The 21063-nt window shown below is 45.0% G+C and overlaps 1 protein-coding gene across 10 annotated transcripts in view; it reads right to left on the bottom strand.

Moving 5' to 3' along the window:
* Positions 1 to 16340: 16340 nt before the first annotated feature.
* Positions 16341 to 21063, bottom strand: part of LOC121281498 (PDZ and LIM domain protein 5-like) — a 247665-nt gene continuing 242942 nt past the window's right edge. For all 10 annotated transcript variants that reach the window (XM_041194460.1, XM_041194452.1, XM_041194514.1 and 7 more), the window contains 2 exons: positions 20753 to 20868; positions 16341 to 18126 (listed from right to left, as the gene is read on the bottom strand). In XM_041194460.1, the coding sequence (XP_041050394.1) occupies positions 18037 to 18126; positions 20753 to 20868 (206 nt within the window). In that variant the 3' untranslated portion in view covers positions 16341 to 18036. The remainder of the gene's footprint in view (positions 18127 to 20752; positions 20869 to 21063) is intronic.

The following is a 21063-nucleotide window of genomic DNA, read 5'->3' on the forward strand; positions in this document are numbered from 1 at the left end:
TGGAGAGATAAAAAAAACGGAGCTAATGTTTCAAGCCCGTATGACTCTTCTTCAGAGCTGATGAGACAAAGAATAAAATGAAACTGGGGACAAGGACAGTTTTGAGATAAATCCTGCTGAGTTTTTTCCAACATTTTCTGTTTTTGTTTCAGATTTCCAGCATCCACAGTGTTTTGCTTTTAATGTTCTAGCGCCCCAGGTTCAAATCCCACCACGGCAGATGGTGAATTCAATAAAAATCTGGGATTAGAAGTCTGATAATGACCACGAAAACATTGTTGATTGTTGTAAAAACCCATCCGGTTCACTATTGTCCTTCCTTTAGGGAAGGAAGTCTGTCATCCTTATCTGTCCTGGGGTACATGTGACTCCAGACCCACAGCAATGCGGTTGACTCTTAAATTGCCCTCTAAACGAGGGCAATTAGGGATGGGCAATAAATGCTGGCCTAGCCAGTGATGCCCACATCCCATGAACAAATATTTTTAAAAAGTTGTTTAGCAGAGAGGTAACGAACAATACATTAGCATTTTTACGTGGGCATTTAAAACTAGTGTGGGATGTACCAAATACCATGTCAGGTTCAACCAGCTGGCATTGATGCTGATAATAGATCTCTAAATGTAAAGAGCTCTACATTGTGCTCCCTTTGTAGAATATTGTTGTAGATTAATTAAGGAGACTCATTTCACATCCAATGTATGATCCAAGAAGTTGCAGGTACAAGTTGCAGTAATTTCCTTCATATTTCTGAACCCCTTGGAGCACCACTTGCTTTTTTTTGACCAAATACTTGAGGCAGAACTTTAGACCCATAATCACACCCAGCCGAATTTTTAATAGGTGCCATTTACTGTATTTCACAATGATTAAATCCAAGGTTTTCAAGTTTCTCAATTAGCTATCGATATTCATAATCATTGCCTTTCTTTGCAAATAATAGTATTTCCCTAAAGCCAACCGTGATTTGTGTTTACGGGTGGATTGTAGAGATCTAAGATCCAATTTCAATTCAATGCCTCAATAAACCACAGAATCCAATCACTAGCTTCTTAAGGATGAATTATCTGTATATTTGGTCTTGTTCTGTTTAAATAAATAGTCGTTTGGTCGTACAGAATTTTGAGTATTGCTGAAGAAAAGAGACATGTCAAAGCTTTTCATCTTGCACTCATCAGGACACTTTGCAAGAGAATAAGGGGAAAAGAGCAATTTATACTGTATGAGAAGAGTGTGCTGATTGGTTGACAAGTGGACTGATTGCATTATCTATGGCAATGCCTCGACCAAAGAACATGTACCCACATTGTGCCAGTTTCAACTAAACAAAATAAGTAACAGCCATTTGCTGACTCATTCCTCAGGGCAATACCTTGACTAATCAGGGTCAAGCTGCTTGTTTTAAATTTCAGGCAATGCTTGGCAGTTAACTGTCAGTCACCATCAATTAGTGCATTCCCCATGGCAATACCTCTATCAGAGACAAATTGCCAACCAATCAGCACTCTTCTCATACAGTATAAATTGTTGTTTTCCCCTTATTAGTATTTTTGCGTAGTGTCCTGATGAATGTAAGATGAAAAGCTTCAACACATCTCTTTTCTCAGCAATACTCTGTTTGAATAGTTACTTATCTGGTACAAAAAGTACTTGTATACAGGTTAAACTCTTCAGTGGCCTCAAGTTTTTAACTAGTACATTTTCAGTCACATCCTTGTAAGTAATTTAATTGTTCTACTTTGTTAGCTTAAGGAGCCAGCGATGTTCCATTTCTCCAAAGGTAGAAGCTGGTTAATTATCTGTTCCTTTTCAGTTCAGTATCTCAGCAGTAACTTGTTTTTAAAATATTGACTTGTTGTTCTTCAATGACAAACGGCATAGGCAACCAGATCGCAGCTGACAGACTGAGTGAAGACCTGAGTTTGGTGAGGGGGGAGGGGAACGTGGGGAGAGGGTTGGGGGGGGAAGAAAGAGGGTTGGAGGGGGGGGAAGAAAGAGGGTTGTGGGGGGGAAGAAAGAGGGTTGTGGGGGGGGGGAAGAAAGAGGGTTGTGGGGGGGAAGAAAGAGAGTTGGAGGGGGAGGAAGAAAGAGGGTTGGAGGGGGAGGAAGAAAGAGGGTTGGAGGAGGAGGAAGAAAGAGGGTTGGAGGGGGAGGAAGAAAGAGGGTTGGGGGGGAAGAAAGAGGGTTGGGGGGAAGAAAGAGGGTTGGGGGGGAAGAAAGAGGGTTGGGGGGGAAGAAAGAGGGTTGGGGGGGAAGAAAGAGGGTTGGGGGGGAAGAAAGAGGGTTGGAGGGAGGGAAGAAAGAGGGTTGGAGGGGGGGAAGAAAGAGGGTTGGAGGGGGGGAAGAAAGAGGGTTGGAGGGGGGGAAGAAAGAGGGTTGGAGGGGGGGAAGAAAGAGGGTTGGAGGGGGGGGAAGAAAGAGGGTTGGAGGGGGGGAAGAAAGAGGGTTGGAGGGGGGGAAGAAAGAGGGTTGGAGGGGGGGAAGAAAGAGGGTTGGAGGGGGGGAAGAAAGAGGGTTGGATGGGGGGAAGAAAGAGGGTTGGAGGGGGGGGAAGAAAGAGGGTTGGAGGGGGGGAAGAAAGAGGGTTGGAGGGGGGAAGAAAGAGGGTTGGAGGGGGGGAAGGAAGAGGGTTGGAGGGGGGGAAGAAAGAGGGTTGGAGGGGGGGAAGAAAGAGGGTTGGGGGGGCAGACGAAAGAGGGTTAGAGGGGGGGAAGAAAGAGGGTTGGAGGGGGGGAAGAAAGAGGGTTGGGGGGGAAGAGGGTGGGATGGTGGGGAGAGGGTTGGGGGAGGATGGTGGGGAGGGGGTTGGAGGAGGGGAGGGGGGGTTGGTGGGGAGAGGGTTGGGAGGGGGGCAGATGGTGGGGAGAGGGTTGGGGGGGGGCGAATGGTGGGGACAGGGTTGGGGAGGGGTGGGGGATGGTGGGGAGAGCGTTGGGATGGGGTGGGGGATGGTGGGGATAGGGTTCGTGGTGGGGGGATGGTGGGGAGAGGGTACGTGGGGGGGGGGACGGTGGAGAGAGGGTACCTGGTTGGGGGGTGGGGGGATGGTGGGGAGAGGGTACCTGGTGGGGGGATGTTGGGGAGAGGGTACGTTGGGGGGGGGGGCAGATGTTGGGGAGAGGGTACGTGGGGGGGGCAGATGTTGGGGAGAGTGTACATGGGGGGGGATGGTGGGGAGAGGGTACGTTGGGGGGGGCAGAAGGTGGGGAGAGGGTACGTGGGGGGGGCAGATGGTGGGGAGAGGGTACGTGGGGGGGGCAGATGGTGGGGAGAGGGTACGTGGGGGGGGCAGATGGTGGGAAGAGGGTACGTGGGGGGGGATGGTGGGGAGAGGGTACCTGGGGGGGGGGGGGGGGGATGGTGGGGAGAGGGTACCTGGGGGGGGGGATGGTGGGGAGAGGGTTGGGAGGGGAGAGTGTTGGTGGGGAGAGGAAGAGGTCGGTGGGGGGAAGAGAGAGTGGTGTAGGAGAAGGGAGAGTGGGGGGGTTATGAGAAGGAAGAGCGGGGAGGTAGGAAAAAGGAGAGCGGGGGGGAGGAGAAGGGAGAGTGGGGGTGGAAAAGGGAGAGTGGGAGTGGGGAAGGGAGAGTTCAGTGGGGGTAGAGGGGAGAAAGGAAGAGTTCAGTGGGGGGGGGGAGGGGGAGGGGGAGAAAGGAAGAGTTCAGTGGGGGGGAGGAGGGGGCGAAGGAAGAGTTCAGTGGGGGGGAGGAGGGGGCGAAGGAAGAGTTCAGTGGGGGGGAGGGGGCAAAGGAAGAGTTCAGTGGGGGGGAGGAGGGGGCGAAGGAAGAGTTCAGTGGGGGGGAGGAGGGGGCGAAGGAAGAGTTCAGTGGGGGGGAGGAGGGGGCGAAGGAAGAGTTCAGTGGGGGGGAGGGGGCAAAGGAAGAGTTCAGTGGGGGGGAGGAGGGGGCGAAGGAAGAGTTCAGTGGGGGGGAGGAGGGGGCGAAGGAAGAGTTCAGTGGGGGGGGAGGGGGGAAGGAAGCTTTCAGTGGGGGGGGAGGGGGGGAAGGAAGAGTTCAGTGGGGGGAGGAGGGGGGAAGGAAGAGTTTAGTGGGGGGGAGGAGGGGGGAAGGAAGAGGTTAGTGGGGGGGAGGGGGGCAAGGAAGAGTTTAGTGGGGGGAGGAGGGGGGCAAAGGAAGAGTTCAGTGGGGGGGAGGAGAGGGGCAAAGGAAGAGTTCAGTGGGGGTGAGAGGGGGCAAAGGAAGAGTTCAGTGAGGGGGGGAAGGGGGCAAGGAAAGTTCAGTGTGGGGGGGAAGGGGGCAAGGAAAGTTCAGTGGGGGGGGAAAGGGGGGAAAGGAAGACTTCAGTGGGGGGGAAAGGAAGACTTCAGTGGGGGGGAAAGGGGGGAAAGGAAGACTTCAGTGGGGAGGGGAAGGGGGGGAAAGGAAGACTTCAGTGGGGAGGGGAAGGGGGGAAAGGAAGAGTCCAGTTGGGGGGGGGAAGGGAAAAGTCCAGTGGGTGGTGGGGGGGGCTGGATGGAAGAGTTCAATGGTAGTGGTGTTCTGGGGAGGTGGGGGGTGGGGCGGAGGTGAGAGGAAGAGTCAGAGGTCTGCAGCACAAAAAAGGACCTTCGGTCCATCGAGTCTGCGCTGGTCAAACACATACCTAACTATTCTAATCCCATTTTCCAGCACTAGGCCCATAGCCTTGTATGCCATGGCATCGAAGATGCGCATCCAAATACTTCTTAAATGCTATGAGTGTTTCTGCCTCTACCACCCTTTCACACAATGAGTTCCAGATTCCCACCACCCTCTGGATGAAAAAATTATTCCTCACATCCCCTCTAAACCTCCTGCCCCTTACCTTAAATCTATGCCCCCTGGTTATTGATCCCTCCACCAAGGGGAAAAGTTCCTCCCTGTCTACCCTATCTATGCCCCTCATAATTTTATACACTTCAATCATGCCCCCCCTCAATCTCCTCGGCTCCAGGGAAATTAACCCCAGCCTATCCAATCTCTCCTCATAACTAAAACTCTCCAGCCCAGGCAACATCCTGGTAAATCTCCTCTGCACTCTCTCTAGTGCAATCACATCCTTCCTATAATGCGGATTCCAGAACTGCACGCAATACTCTAGCTGTGGCCTAACCAGCGTTTTATACAGTTCCAGCATAAGCTCCCTGCTCTTATATTCTATGCCTCGGCTAATAAAGGCCTTCTTAACCACCTTAACTACCTGTCCCACTACTTTAAGGGACCGGTGGACATACACACAAAGGTCCCTCTGATCCTTGGTTCTTCCCAGGGTCCTACCATTCATCATGTATTCCTGTGCCTTGTTTGTCCTGCCCAAATGCATCACCCCACACTTATCCAGATTAAATTCCATTTGCCACTTATCAGCCCATCTGACCAGCTCTTTTATATCCTCCTGTAATCTAAGGTTATCCTCCTCACTATTTACCACCCCACTAATTTTCGTGTCATCCACAAACTTAGTGATCAACCCTCCTACATTCAAGTCTAAATCGTTTATATACACCACAAACAGCAAGGGACCCAACACCGAACCCTGTGGAACCCCACTGGACACAGGCATCCAGTCATAAAAACACCCCTCGACCATCACCCTCTGCTTCCTGCCACTCAGCCAATTCTGGTCTAATTTGCCAAATTGCCTTGGATCCCATGGGCTGTTACCTTCATGATAAGGTCCCACATGGGAGACTGATAAAAAGCCTTGCTGAAGTCCAAGTAGACCACATCAAATGCATTGCCCTCATATACACACCTGGTTACCTCTTCGAAAAATTCAATCAAATTGGTCAGACATGACCTCCCCTTAACAAAAATATGCTGACTGTCCTTGATTAATCCCTGCTTCTCCATGTGTAGATTAATTGTCCCTCAGAATTGCTTCTAATAATTTCCCCAGCACTGTGGTTAGACTGACTGGCCTGTAACTCCCTGGTTTATCCCTTCCTCCCTTTTTGAAAAACGGTACCACATTGGCTGCCCTCCAGCCCTCTGGCACCTCTCCTGTGGCCAGAGAGGTATTGAAAATTATTGCCAGCGCCCCTGCTATCTCCTCCCTTGCCTCACTCAACAGCCTGGGATACAGCATCGGCGGAGAAGAAAAGAGTTGACGTTTCGAGTCCTCATGACCCTTCGACAGAACTAAGTAGAAATAGGAAAGGAGTGAAATATAAGCTGGTTTAAGGTGTGTGTGTGTGTGTGTGTGTGGGGTGGGGGGGGGGGGGTGGGTGGGTTGGTGGGTGGTGGTGGGTTGGGTGGGGGGAGAGAAGTGGAGTGGGGAGAGGTGTTGTTGTAGGGACAGGCAAGCAGTGATAGGAGCAGATCATCAAAAGATGTCACAGGCAACAGAACAAAAGAACACATAGGTGTTGAAGTTGGTGATATTATCTAAACGAATGTGCTAATTAAGAATGGATGGTAGGGCACTCAAGGTATAGCTCTAGTGGGGTTGGAGGGAACATAAAAGATTTAAAAATATTTAAAAATATTGGAGATAGGTGGGAAAAAGAAAAATCAGGCCTTCCGGACTGAATATTGAATTCAACAACTTTAGGTCTTGAGCTCCCTCCTCCATCCCCACCCCCTTTCTGTTTCCCCTTCCTTTTGTTTTTTTTCCAATAAATTATATAGATTTTTCTTTAGTGCCCTACCATCCATTCTTAATTAGCACATTCGTTTAGATAATATCACCAACTTCAACACCTATGTGTTCTTTTGTTCTGTTGTCTGTGACATCTTTTGATGATCTGCTTCTATCACTGCTTGTTTGTCCCTAAAACCACACCACCCCCTCCACTTCTCTCCCCCAACCCAATCCCCCCCCCCCCGATGCCCCCCACCCCCCCCCACCCCCCGCCCCCCACACACACACACACACACACCTTAAACCAGCTTATATTTCACTCCTTCCCTATTTCTACTTAGTTCTGTCGAAGGGTCATGAGGACTTGAAACGTCAACTCTTTTCTTCTCCGCCGATGCTGCCAGACCTGCTGAGTTTTTCCAGGTAATTCTGTTTTTGTTTTGGATTTCCAGCATCCGCAGTTTTTTTGTTTTTAGCCTGAGATATACATTTCAACTGAGCCTGGAGATTCATCTACTTTTAAGCCTTCCGGACCACTTAGGACCTCCTCCCTTTGTATGCTAATTTCTTTAATTATATCACAAACGTTCTGCCTGATTTCCATACCCACATCATCCCTCTCACTTGTGAGCACCGACACAAAGTATTCATTTAGAACCCTATTGTCAGACTCCTTGCATTAAAACAAATACCATCCAACCTTGCCAAATCCCCTTGTGCCTTAACTGGTCTATAATTTCTATGCCTTCCAGACTCACTTACTCTCTTCTAATTTTGGCTGTGCATCTCCCCCTGCTGAACCTCCTCTCAGGATCCCATTCCCCTGCCAAGTTAGTTTAAGCCCTCCTCAACAGCACTAGCAAACCTCCCCGCAAGGATGTTGGTCCCATTCTGTTTCAGGTGCAACCCGTCTGCCTTGTACAGGTCCCACCACCCCCAGGAACAGTCCCAATGTCCCAGAATTCTAAAGCCCTCCCTCCAGCACCATGTCCCCAGCCACAAATTCATCTGGACTAACCTCCAATTTCTATACTCACTAGCACGTGGCACCGAAAGTAATCCAGAGATTACTACCTTTTGAGGTCCTGTTTTTTAATCTGCTTCCTCGCTCCCTAAATTCTGTTTGCAGGACTTCATCCCTCTTTCTACCTATGTCTTTGGTACCAATATGTACCATGATATCTGTCCGTTTGCCCTCCCCCATTAGAATACCCTGCGGCCATTCAGTGACATCCTTGACCCTGGCACCAGGGAGGCAACATACCATCCTGAGTCACGTCTATGGCTGTAGAAATGCCTGTCTGTTCCCCTTACTATTAAGTCTCCTATCACTATTGCTCTTCCCCTCTTTTTCCTCCCTCCAGTGCAGCTGAGCCACTCACAGTGCCATGAGTGTGGCTGCACCCCCCCAGAGGAACCGTCATTCTCACCGTTTGCCAACAAGAAAAACGGTTATCGAGCGAGATGCACCCTGGGGATTTCCTGACTACCTGCCTGACACCTTTCTTCTGATTGACAGTCACCCGTTCTCTGTCTGCACTTCCGTAAGCTGTGGGGTGACCACATCTAAAAATGTGCTATCCACGAAACTCAGCCTCGTGGGTACACCTCAGCGTCTCCAGCTGCTGTTCAAGCTCTGAAACTCGGAGCTCCAGTAGCTGCAGCTGGTGGCACTTCCTGCACACGTGGTCGGTCGGAGCGCAAGGAGCGTCTAGGACTTCCCACATGTTGCAGGTGGTACATAAGACGGGACTGAGCTGCCCTACCATGCCTCTAGTTGGAAAAAACCTCCTAAAACACTTACCCGCTACTCACCAATCAGCTCTCACCTTTGTGCTGGTCACTTTCTGAAGCTTCCCTGCACTCATGCTGGTTCTGATCTCTCCGCCACTCTCTCGCGCTGTCTTGTGATGTCACTCTTGTTATTTCCAACAGGAATTGACTGCAGAACACTCTTCCCAGAGAGTTCCCATAGCCGGTTGCGGGCGGTGGGGGGGGGTTGGCAGTGCAGTGAAAGGGGAAGGGCATTTGAGTGAAGTGGGAGGGGTGGGGCGGTGAGGGGGTGTTGTTCGTTTCCTCTTTCTATCTTTCTCACCCCATAGAAATTGGTTCCTGTTCTATTACAGGGAAAGGAGCTAGCTGTTTGTTGAGCATTTGGTAAGTGGGTAAGTTCTATTCTACCCTAAGGTTTAAAATAGTACACAATTTGGTGGTAAAGTTAATCAAATATGTAAGGAAGCAGCATTAATTAAGTAATTATTTGGAACATATTAAGGATGGCAGGACAGTTGATGTGTCACGGTTGCAGCATGTGGGAGCCCCTGGATAACATTGTGATCCAGGGCAAACACGTCTGCAGTAAGTGTTTGTGGCTTGAGGAACTTTGGCTCAGAGTCATTGAGCTGGAGGCCGAGTTGCAGACTCTGTGACACATCAGGGAGGGGAAAAGTTACCTGGATGCTTTATACCAGGAGGCAGTCACACCACTTAGGATAGGATTTTCTGATTTGATCAGTGGCCAGGGACAGGAGGGCGTGACTGCAAGTGCAGCAGGAGCGTAAGCCTCTGCAATTGTCCGATAGGTTTGAGGTTCTCTCGGCTTTTGGATGAGAGGGGGGGCTGCAGGGTGGATGAGGAAACTGACCATGGCACCGTGTTACAGGAAACCATCCAAGTGGGGGGAGCAAAAAGGAATGTAGTGGTAGTACGGGACAGTACTAGGGGGAGATGACACTGTTCTCTGAGGCCAAGAGTTCAGACAGCTTTGTTGCCTGCCCAGTGCCAGGGTTCAGGGCATCTGCTCAGGGCTGGAGACAAACGTGCAGTGGATGGGGACAGATTCCAGTGAACGTAGTCCATGTAGGTACTAACAACATAGGTAGGATGAGGAAGGAGGCTCTGCATAGTCAGTATGACGAGCTAGGCACCAAATTAAGAAGCAGAACCTCAAAGGTAATAATTTCTGGATTATTACTTAAGCCATGTGCAAATTGGCATTGGACAAATAAGATTAGAGAAATGAATGCATGTGGTAGAAGTGGGTTCTGGTTTGTGGGGCACTGGCACCTGTATTGGGGAAAGTGGGATCTGTACTGTTGGGACGGCCTACACCTGAACTGTGCTGGGGCTGGTGTCCTCGTGAACCACCTAACCAGGTAAGTAGAGAGAGTTTTAAACTGAACAGTGGGGGCAAGGAATCAAATTTGGGAAGATGTGGTAAGCCAAGGCAAGAGAGACAGGTATTAATATGGGAAATGATAAACAGACTGTGACAGGAAGGGACAGAGAGTGCAATTCTAAGAATAAATCATCAGATAAGGCTAGACGCCACAAAAACAATAAAAGGACAAAACTAAAGGTTTTGTATCTAAACGCACATCACATTCAAAACAAAACAGATAAACCGATGGCGCAAATAGAAACAAATAAGTACGATCTAATAGCCATTACAGAGGCATGATTACAGGCTGACAGAGATTTGAAATGCTAAATACGTAAACATAGCTGAAGTCTTAGAATGTAAGGTGAGGAGAATTTGCATTTTTAGATAAATCAGGGCAGTTTGAATTTCAGAGCTAGCTGGCTAGTGTAAAAATCCTGCTAAGCTAGGCCAAGCAGAGTGTTTATTTTTCCCAAAGGTTACAGACAATATTAACACCATAAAATGTTTCATATTATGGGAAAGTGCACTTTAGAAGACATATGGAACAAAGAAAGTTACAGTTTAAAGAGAGAAAAATGTGTAAAAAGGAGAATGAATAGCTATGGGGAAAGGCCCTGTGACATCTAGCAGAAGCTTGCGAAAACAGCCTAAGGTTAAAGCCTCCAGCCTTGTCTACATGAGTCTGCTGCATCCAGCCCTTAAAGGTGATAACTGTGCTGGCCTGTCTTTTTAACTTCTAATGCATATGTTTGACATCTTTTCTTTGGTTAATAAATATTTTAGTTTAGTTTTTAAAAAAAATCTCAATGTCTCAGTGGACTTATTACTTCTGAATTCAATGCATGCATCTCGAAATAATAGGAAGGGGCAGGTTGTCCTATGAGGAAAGGTCGGACAGGTTAGACTTGTATCTACTGAATTTAGAAGAGTAAGAGGTGACTTAATTGAAACCTTTAAGATCCTGAGGGGTCTTGACAGGGTGGATGTGGAGACGATGTTTCCTCTTGTGGGAGAATCTAGACCAGGGGGTCACTGTTTAAAAATAAGGAGTCACTCATTTTAAGACAGATGAGAATTTTTTCTGAAGGTTGAGTGTCTTTGGAGTTCTCTTCCTCAAAAAGCAGTGGAAGCAAGGTCTTTCAATACTTGTAAGGCAGAGCTAGTTAGATTCTTGATTAACAAGGGAGTGAAAGGTTATCGGAGGTAGGCAGGAATGCAAGGCTGAGGTTACATGCAGATCAGCCATGATATTATTGAATGGCGGAGCAGGCTTGAGGGGCCGAGTGGCCTACTCCTGCTCCTATTTCCTATGTACTTAGCTGTTCAGCTCAGTGCAATAAAATCTGTTCTGAACAGATTGCCACCAAGCACAAAATCCAGACCAAAGGAATGGAGCCCGCTGTTAATTGCATTTACAGCTGCCTACAGACTTTTTCATGGGCCATTGAGTAACAATTAGGGTTTTCAGACAGCCATACACAGCACAACACCCTCTACAGGGGATCTGCAAAATGAGTGAGCAGGGCAAGCAACACTGTGGCTCTGCAAACAATCAATTTAAAGAATCCTCACTTAGCCATGTAATGTTTAAGCCAGGAAGAAAATATTTGAATGTAATATTCTATGTAAAATCGGGTACAGAGAGCAAAATAAAGACAGGGAAAGACAGATAAAATTGAGAAGGGGAATAAGAGACAGGTAAGAATTTCAAAATTTTAATGTTTTGAAAAATCTCCACCAATAATTTCATTGCAGATCCAGGGGCAGAACTTTCTGCTTGTCAGGAAAGCGCGCGCCCGACCTGAATGAGCGCAAAATGACACACGATGGCGTCAGGCAAACATCCCGACATCATTGCACAATCATGCAATATTTCGTAAATTGTAATCGTAAGGTTGGACGGCCGCCAAAAATTTAATTCAATTAGATTGTGAATGGCCTTAGTAGGCCTTTTAATTGTTGGCGGGTATGCACGGGAATTGCCTTAATTGGCCTCTCAGCGTGAAATCGCGGTCTGGCCCCGATCGCGGGCGGTGGTCAGTTTCCCGACCGCTCCCCCACCAAGCCTACCCGACGAGGTAAAAATTCTGGCCCGTGTATGTAAAATTAAGCTTTCAGGGTCAGAGACATCGTTTGGCAGTAGTTAAGAGATATCACACCAGGAGAGCATTGGAGTAGCCATCAGTGCGTTGAGTGTAAAGGCAGGAAGCACAATGCTGTAAAACTACAAGTCCTCATTAGAATTGTAACTATCAAGGCTTCTTTGATAAGCACCTCCCAAATGCATCAAAAAGGAGAAAGAGCAGCAGGCGCATAGGAGCAACACAATTTTCAAGACAGACACCTTCCTGACTTGGATGTATAACCCCATTTCTTCAATGTTACTGAGTCGAAATCCTGGAGCACTCTCCTTCATTGCACTGCGGGTGTATCTACACCATATGGACTGGAGCAGATCAAGAAGGTGACTCACCACCATCTGTCTCAAGGGCAATTAGGAATGGACAATAAAAGCCAGCATTTTCAACAACACCCACATCCTCTGAATAAGAATGTACAAAAATGAGGTCCAGTCAGCATTCAGGAATATTGGAATAGTCGAATCTGAAGATAACAAAAGGTTGAATGAGGGTCTCTAGGATCAGGTGAACAAAGGAAGGGAGGGAAACAAGACAATGTTTCAGAGGTGAAGCCGATGGTCTTTTTGATGGAGAGGGTAGGAGGTCAGAAGCTCAGATCAGGTTTAAGTACAAAGAGAAGTTCACAAACAGTCTGGTCTGGTCTGGTTCAGGCTCAAACATTGGTGGTTGGGGGTGGGGCGGGTGGTGGTGGTGGCTTAGTGTGAATGGGAATGGAATCTGCAGAGAGAACAGTTGTTTTATCAGCAGAGGTCACCAGAGTTCCATTTCCATGGGGATGATGGGGACTGCAAACAAGAGCTTCAGTCCTCCCAACACTTAATTGGAGGAAATTTCTGTCTTCCCATTGCTGGGTGTACTTCCTGCTGTTGAGAAACTTGGCTTTTCATTGCAAACATTGAATCAATAAAGTCACCAATTGGAGGACCAAGAATGCATGTGGCATGATGAGACAAATGAGGAGGTACTTGGAATTACAAGAGCAAAAAGAACTCTAAAAAGTGACACCCAGAAAAGAAAATGTCAGTATTTCAGCCATTTAATCAGAGCTGAAAGCCACAGAGAAATCTTCGGTGTAGTCAGATGAAGCACACACAGAGCAGTTGCAGATGAGCTACAGTGGATGTGTGAGGATGGCGCAAGACAGTCGAGCGTGACATACCATGACAGTAGATGTCCTGGTAGGGGTAGCTACGCAACAGCAGTGCATAATTGCTGCAACATAACAGTATGCATATATTGAATGTAGTGTTACCTTTTTTGATAAATCCTCCTGTATTAAAATTAATGTCAGACTGTGGTTGAAGGCAGCCGATTTTCCTTTAGTGGTCGGCCCACTAAAGTTCCAGAAATTCTGAACAACATAATGAGGAGGAGGTGGAGGTTTGGGGGGTGTGGGGCTGGTGCGGTGGAGGGCACAGAGACATAATAATCAGGAGGAATAGACAATATGGGCTCTTGAGCTTGCTACCCTATTCAATAAGATCATGGCTGATCGCCATCAACTTCTACATCGCAACCTATCCCCATATCCCTTGATTCTCTTAGAGATCATTAGATTCTTGGGCACTATCTTGAATGCACTCAATAACTGGGGTGTCCACAGTCCTCTGGGGTAGAGAATTTCAAAGATTCACAGCTCTCTGACTGAAGAAGTTTCTCTTCATCTCAGTTTTAAAAGTTCGACCCCTTATTCTGAGACTGTGACCCAGTATTCCAAATTCCCTAGCCAGGGGAAACAGCCTCAGCACGTACGCTGTCAAAACGGTTTGAGGAATTTTATACATTTCACTGAAGTCACCAGTCATTCTTCGGAGTGTCAGAGATTAGGGCCCACTCTACTCGATCCCTTATTGAAATGAGTTTCAGCCTCTTTATCCTGACCTTTGCATCTAAAGCAGAGAGTTATATTGGCACAAATAAAAAGAGCAAATCAAATAACTCCTTTTAAAGATGGTGAGATAAAAATTTATTAATATGTATATATAAGAAAGCAAACCATGTTATTCTACTTTTGTTACAGTCGAGCTACTGATTGGATGGAAGCACATCGGCAATCAAGCATTTCAGTTCAAAAGTATTCTCACTGTATATATTTATAAAAGAGGCATGCATAAATATAAAAGCAGAACCCTCATACAACTCAAAACATTTTAAATCCAGGTAGGTTTCCTTATGTTGTTTTAGTGATTTTACTTTTCAGTTCTCAACATCTTAAAGCCTTTTTAAAATCAATTCGGAATATATTTGGAAGTTGTGCAGACTCAGGTAGTTTGGCTATCTGAAGTGCTTCTTAAATACTTCAAAAATATTTAATACAAGCTGCTCAAGAGTGGTGAGAGGGAGAATGTCCATAACATTCTGTTTTGAGTCATAGTAAAAAGGCTTCAATGTGTTTGCTAACAAAGGTCAACACAGTCTAACTGCACAATGAAGTGTACCACTCAAACAGGTGACTGAGGTTTAGTACAAAAAGTTAACCATTTTCTCTAAGTGCACTGGATACCGTACAAACCCCAATCAGTTTGCAGGGAGGCTATGATGCAGAGAGCAGAGCAAAATGAACCAACTGCAAGTGAGCTTATTGCTCCTGTAACATCTGTTATGGGCTATGTAACAAATGTCTGGTGAGGAAGAAGTGAGGAACTTAACACACATCAAAATCTCCACCTTCACAATGGCCACCATCACATCTTCCTTTTAACACAACCCTGGATCCTCCTCCATCATGGCAAGGCATTTAGATTAATGAGGGAAAGTATGTACCTTGGGCACAGGATGATCCAATTTATTTCTTATTCTAAAATGCACTGAGAGAAAGACTAGCACAAACCTTGTTCTTTTTAATCAAATCATGAATTTTTCAACAATACCTTCTTTTTCCTCTCAAGCGATTCACTCCTGGTGTACAGTCTTTGTTCCCCTCTGGTTTATAGAGGTGGTACAGTATCATTGAAGGGAAATGGTACAAACACACACATTGACACATTCTTTCATTCCTTCATTCCAACCTCAGTGTGCACATACAGAACCAGCCCATTTCTATTAGTTTCAATGCCTGGAACCATACGTCAAGACATTTAATAAAACACGTTTCAATTTTTTTTAATGTGCCAGGGTGACAATTACCTCCTCAAATGCTCAGTACACTATTGAGAATTTCAGTTCATCTTAAGGAACAATGATCTCAAAGTTCAGGCATTAGCAACATTTTTAGGCATTATTGTGGCACATTATTGTTACTGTATATCTTGAGATGACAGAGAAATATTATGACATTTGATAAGCATCTTGTGTTGCTCGTGTTAAGGCCTTAGCCAGTGACTGCCGCACCCCTCCACCACCACCACCTCCCCACCCCCCCCCAAACCCCGCAACACTTGTCTATCTTAAGATACAATATAAGCCCCCTCACCCTAATAGTTCCAGACAAATTGAATAACGTAACAAGAGTTAGGTAGTTTTAAACTAAGCTCTTTAGTTCCTTTCTATGGGTAACAGGGCTACTTGGTTATCCCATTACTTAGTTGTAGATTCTAATCAAACCACCCATATACAGCAGACAAGACCCAAAGCGTGCCATTCCATTGAGTAGAAGAAACCACGCTGGAATAAAAAGGGAATTTCCTGGCTAATTTGCCTTTTTACCCCGAGTAAACGAATTGTATTGGAGCTGTTCCCCTTCCCTGATTTTACAAAACCATTGCGTTAACCTGCGAGACAGCTGAAGAATATTTAATCTGTACATCCTGTGTTAAAAATTAAAATACGCCACCAGCCTGGTTCATATATTAGAAAAAAATAGCAATGTCATGCAACTTTGCTTGTGTAACCAGCATCGATAGGTGGAACTCGTGTAGCCGACCACGTAAATTGCAAATTTGCATAAAGCACAAAACATATCATGAGTAGAAAGCTGGCTTCCATGATGAATAAACGAACATGCGCAGGTGTAACTCTTTGCCTCACGCCCAAGTCTATACACGGCCCTATTACACAAGCAAAGCAAGAGCAGCAAATATTTCAACTGCTGAGGGAAAAAGCGAAACATTCTGACAAGGAGAAATGTTCTTCATCCGCAGCCAAGTGGTCTCAGCTCGAACAATTTTCATAGACCTGAAACACTGGAGGCTGTTTGCACTTAAGTGTGCCGGTCACGACAACATCGCAACCCCTTTTATAGGTTCGTCAACCCAATATGAAGCCAAATGTTGGCTGAGAGTCAAAGGAAAGCATTTGAAAACTCCTCCCCCACTCCCGGCGCCAGTACTGCCACACTCATTCCTGTGCACAGTGGCCTGCAATGCCTATGCACAATAGGGCAGTTTAACCTCATTTCAGGATACAAACCAAAAAAATAGAGTTCAGCCGCCCATTGCTTAAACAGATACTCAGCACATTTAACCAAAAAGGAGTCCACAGAAATAGATGGCCGATTGTACCAGTCAAATCACACACCCCACCACGCACCCCCCACCACGCACCCCCCACCCCCCCAACCCCGACAACAGGTGCCTCGTATTTGGGAGGTGGGGGAGGGAGGTGGAGGGGAGGATGAAAACATTATCCACACACACTCGGCCATCTCACGATACAATATAAACCTCCTCACCCCAATAGTTCCAGACAAAATGAAGAATGTGTAACAGGAATTAGGTAGTTTTAAACTAAGCTCCATTATCCAGTAACAAATAAGCTCTCCTGTTCATACCATGGATTGCAGCATATCTCGGAGGTGAACTTGAGAGATTTTTTTACTTTTCTCTAAAGAAAGAAGTTCAATTCGAGATAACTCCTGGTTTTTACAGAGGGAAAGAAGTACCTGATCCAGTCTGACCTTATGGTTGGATACATAGCCCAAGTGTCTATGTCATGACAAACAGCAAGAGATTGCACACAGGCCCACTTTCAAATCTGGAATCCTTCTTTTCCCCCCATACTTAATAAGCACTAAAATGCAATAATTGGCAAGAAGTTCCCTCTCATCCCAAAGATTTCCAGCTCTTAAAATTCAGATTATCAGCAGAACGTCACTTTGGTGGTCCTCAGTTACCTCTACGTCTCAGAAGAGATGTACGTTTAAGACGCACTACGCTAACTTTAAACGAAGCCCAGTAGATCCAGAAAAATAATTACCAGTTAATTTGTGGCATTGGATCTCATACCACGTTCTTCCAGTTTATGGTTGAGTAAAAATGGACAACAATCCTAGGATCCCCAAAGAGTTTGGTGGTTGCATTATTCCCAATCATGTTTGCATAACAGGGTACCATTTAATCTGACCATTTAGCAGTTGTTAAAGATGCTTCACAAGAAGGACCTCACTATCCTGTAAAACCCTAGGAATGCTGGGACACTTGTTTTCCCTTGATTCATTTTTTTCTTTTAAATTATGCATATTCCAACAGAGATCAAGATTAGCTCATCCATCACCTTTGTGTAAATAAAACACTATTTCCCTTCATAGACTTCAGTCAAATTCCATCAAACTTGTTCACAAGGCCATAACCAATGATTCATGTATTAACAAATTCATTTCTTCCAAGAGAAGTTGATGGTAATAAGGACCTCAAAGGTGCAAATGCTACTCAATGTAATGAAAAAGGGACCAGGTCAATTCTGAACCAACCAAGGGCACGAATTCAAAATAGACAATTACTCAGTGCGATTTTGTACAAATTAGGCTGATACTATACTAGGAAAAGTTAAGTGTTGTTAGACATTTAGTATGATAGGTTTACCTGAATTTCTACATCATCACGTGGAGCTTTTAGAGCAACAGGGATTATTTATGCAAATTTTGAATTAAAAGGTGTCATCTGTGTTTGAAGGCCACCTTGTGTTTCTAAACAAATTTTTACACAACAGGTCAATAAAAGATTTAAGATAGGTTTCTGAATGCAGTTCTTAAGCAGGTGAAATACGATAACTTCACAACACTGGCCACCAACCACCCAAGTATTTTTTGTTAAAAATCTAAGTAAAGGCGAAAACCAAAACAGATTCAAACACCTCACAGCACGTTCCTTTCCCCTTCAAACCCCAATGACTAAGTTATGGTTTGGATGCCTTTCACAGCAACAACAACAAAAAAAAAAGAAAATTATTCATTTGCTTTTCATCTCTTCTATATGTTCTCTTCAATCCTCCTCTTTCTTGCATCTCATCAGTGAGCTTTAGATATTTACTGTGTGAGCATGCTTCTTGCACAGTAGCTTGTCCTTCTTGGAGAAGAAGGTTTGGCCTTCCAAATTTGCAGAACACACCTGGGGGGGGAAAAAAACAAACAGAAATTAATAAATGACACAAAAATGTCCATTTGTGTGAAAAGTCGAGGTCGATTTTAACAGGCAAATGGGAAAAATGTTAAAAGTTTCAGCCAGATCATGTCAATAAATGAAAATTTGTTCAGTATTTAGACAGTCATCCCTAGTATTTGCTCATAACTTCACTTCCATTGCCTGTGCAGTAATTTGATTAATTGCGATCAGTGACATTTTCAAAGGCATAAGAAGAACACGTGAAGTTAGTTAAACTAAAACACTAACACTTACAGTTTCTGACAAGAAAACTAAATATTTATCCTTGGATAACTTGTGCAGTGTGACAATCCTCCAAACACAACAGTGACTCAAAGTACTTCAAATAGACAACTTTCCCTTAGCATAAAAACGGTTACAAAATTTGGATTCCAGGGCTTGTGGCAGAGAAAATAAATCTTGAGAAAATAAATAAGCATTTCTAATAAATTAAAACTAAGTCCAGGCCCCTTTTTTAAGGAGGGGCCGTTAGTATGTAGGTGGAATGAAAGGCAGAAAAAAAGAGGGAAGGCAGGAGAGAGGAAAGAACCAATCTGCATGTATATACTCAGGATGTCCCCAAGTGTTTCATAGCCAACAAAGAACTTCTGAAGCGTAGTCACTGTCGGAATGCAGGAAACATGGCAGCCAATTAGTGCACTGCAAGATCCCACAAACCGTAATGAAATAAATGGCCAGATAATCCCTGGTTTTAAGTGTTGGTTGAGGGATAAATATTGGCCCCAGGACGCCAGGGGAAAGTCTCTGCTCTTTGGGTACAGGTCGAGTATTCTTTATCTGAAACCCTGGGTGCCAACTGTGTTTTGGTATTCACCTTTTTTTGGTTTTTGGATCTAAAGTAGGCCTAGGGTTACTTACATTACAATAGCCTAAGCTTAGGCTAGCTATAGTCGACAAATGTAAAGCTGTTTTTCCATTTGCCAACTCTCGCAGACCCTACCTTTTACCTGTTAACACTTATTACACCTGTAATATATTATTACATTGCTTTATTAACATACAAATTAACTGCATAGCTGTTCAAAAAAGCATTTGGTTTTTGGATGTATGGATAAAGGAGATTTGACCTGTAGTAACTTTGGATCTTTTGCTACCTGAAAGAGCAGAGAGGGTCTCCGTTTAACATCTAGTCTGAAATAACGACACCTCCGTCAGTGCAGCACTCCCTCAGTCCTGCACTGCAAAGTCAGCATAAATTATGTGCTCTAGTCTCTGAATGGAAGCTTGAACTCCGGCCTTTCTGACTCTAAGATGAAAGTCCAATGCACTGGGACAAGATTTAGCCCCATTCTGAAAATCTAAGGGCAATGTTACGAAACATTTTTATAAATGTCGTATTTATCCATAGTTTGCATAATGTACACTTCTATTCTGTGTCAACTGAAGATATGAATGTGTTTCATGTAAATAATTGCATTTCCAATTATTTCTAATCCATAGCTACTTTAGCTTTCAAAGAATAACACATCTTTATTCGGAATCTGATGTTTGTGCGCACTTATGGCCAATTTTCTCTATTATAACTTTCTATGCTGACATCCATGAAGAAAGTAGCCTATGCAAAATGGCCAAACTAATGAAACACTCCCACCAGTGAAGACAGAGCAGTTATGGCCAGGACATTTCGTCTGTTGTGTCAGAGAGCAAGACCTCTCCTAAATGTCTGTTCTTCTTTCCCTCTTGCATTCTGGCCTTTTTCTTCATTTTTGGGTGAGAACTGGTCAGTGGCCTGATGTGATACAACAGAGAGGGGCAGAATCTACAGCCTGCATTGGGGAAATATGACCCTTAGTGGCTTCTCCTTAATTCTCTTTCCTAATTACTCATGCTTCCTCCACTTCCTTGTTCCTATTGAGTCCTCTACCTTTTCTCCCATCTATGAAGCCCTTCTCTTCTTCACTGCTATCACTTCCACCTATTCCCTTGCTCTGGCCTTGCACTCCTCACTCTTAACATTCTACGCACCCCCTCACTCCTACTCAAGAGCAGGTAGTTAAAGGCCAGAGGCCAATATGCTTCCCTCTCAACCTTTCCTGTCTCTGTCCTTCAAGGTACTTTGCTTCAAAATTGAACGTAACTTAAAGAAAAGTCAAAATAGAATGAGGGAAGACACGGTCTGTCTACCTTTCTCTAGATTAGTCTTTTATCTTATGGATTTTAGTAAACGTCATGTCTTGCAGCTGTAAACAATTAGTAGTGGCTTTCACTGTCAAGAAATCAGTAAGATTCAAAATTTCACTCTCTCTTACTCAGCTTAATACATTTTCTAAAAAAATTATAGAAAACATAACAGCTGCACCCAGTATGTAATTTGTACACAAAGCAGAGATTATATTTTCACAAGCAGTTTGAACGATTGTTGGGAAAGCTACCAGTTAACCAAAGGTTACAAAAGGAAATTTGCATTCTAAACGCAGACATAGGAATTTATAATGCACAAAGGTTGCCCAAAAAAGTATGATGAAAGGAATGACCAGAGGAAGCAAGTCTTTGTGGGTGGGACGTACGTGCAGACGCAAGGTTATCTTAATAAATTACAAAGATTATGAGTTCGTAGTTATGCTTTACTTACTGCACAGACAAAACAGGTATCATGCCAAGTGCGACCCAGCGCTTGAAGGAATTTATCTCCAGCTTCAATAGGAAAGTCACAGCCGTGGCAACTAGTGCCAAATAAATTATAATAATCTGTGGAAAGAAAAAAAAAAAATGTGCATTCATTCCATCGCCCTTTTGTATTAGGAGCTTTTTAATGAGCATCAAGATATGATGTCATGCCTGACAGACAGAGTACAGGTGCTAGTACAATATTACTGAAAGTACTAGACTAAATCCCCTTCACCACTTCAAAAATGCATGGTTTTCCAATATATCTATTAAAAA

Source organism: Carcharodon carcharias, chromosome 1 (assembly GCF_017639515.1).
Source record: "Carcharodon carcharias isolate sCarCar2 chromosome 1, sCarCar2.pri, whole genome shotgun sequence".
Taxonomy (NCBI): Eukaryota; Metazoa; Chordata; class Chondrichthyes; order Lamniformes; family Lamnidae; genus Carcharodon; species Carcharodon carcharias.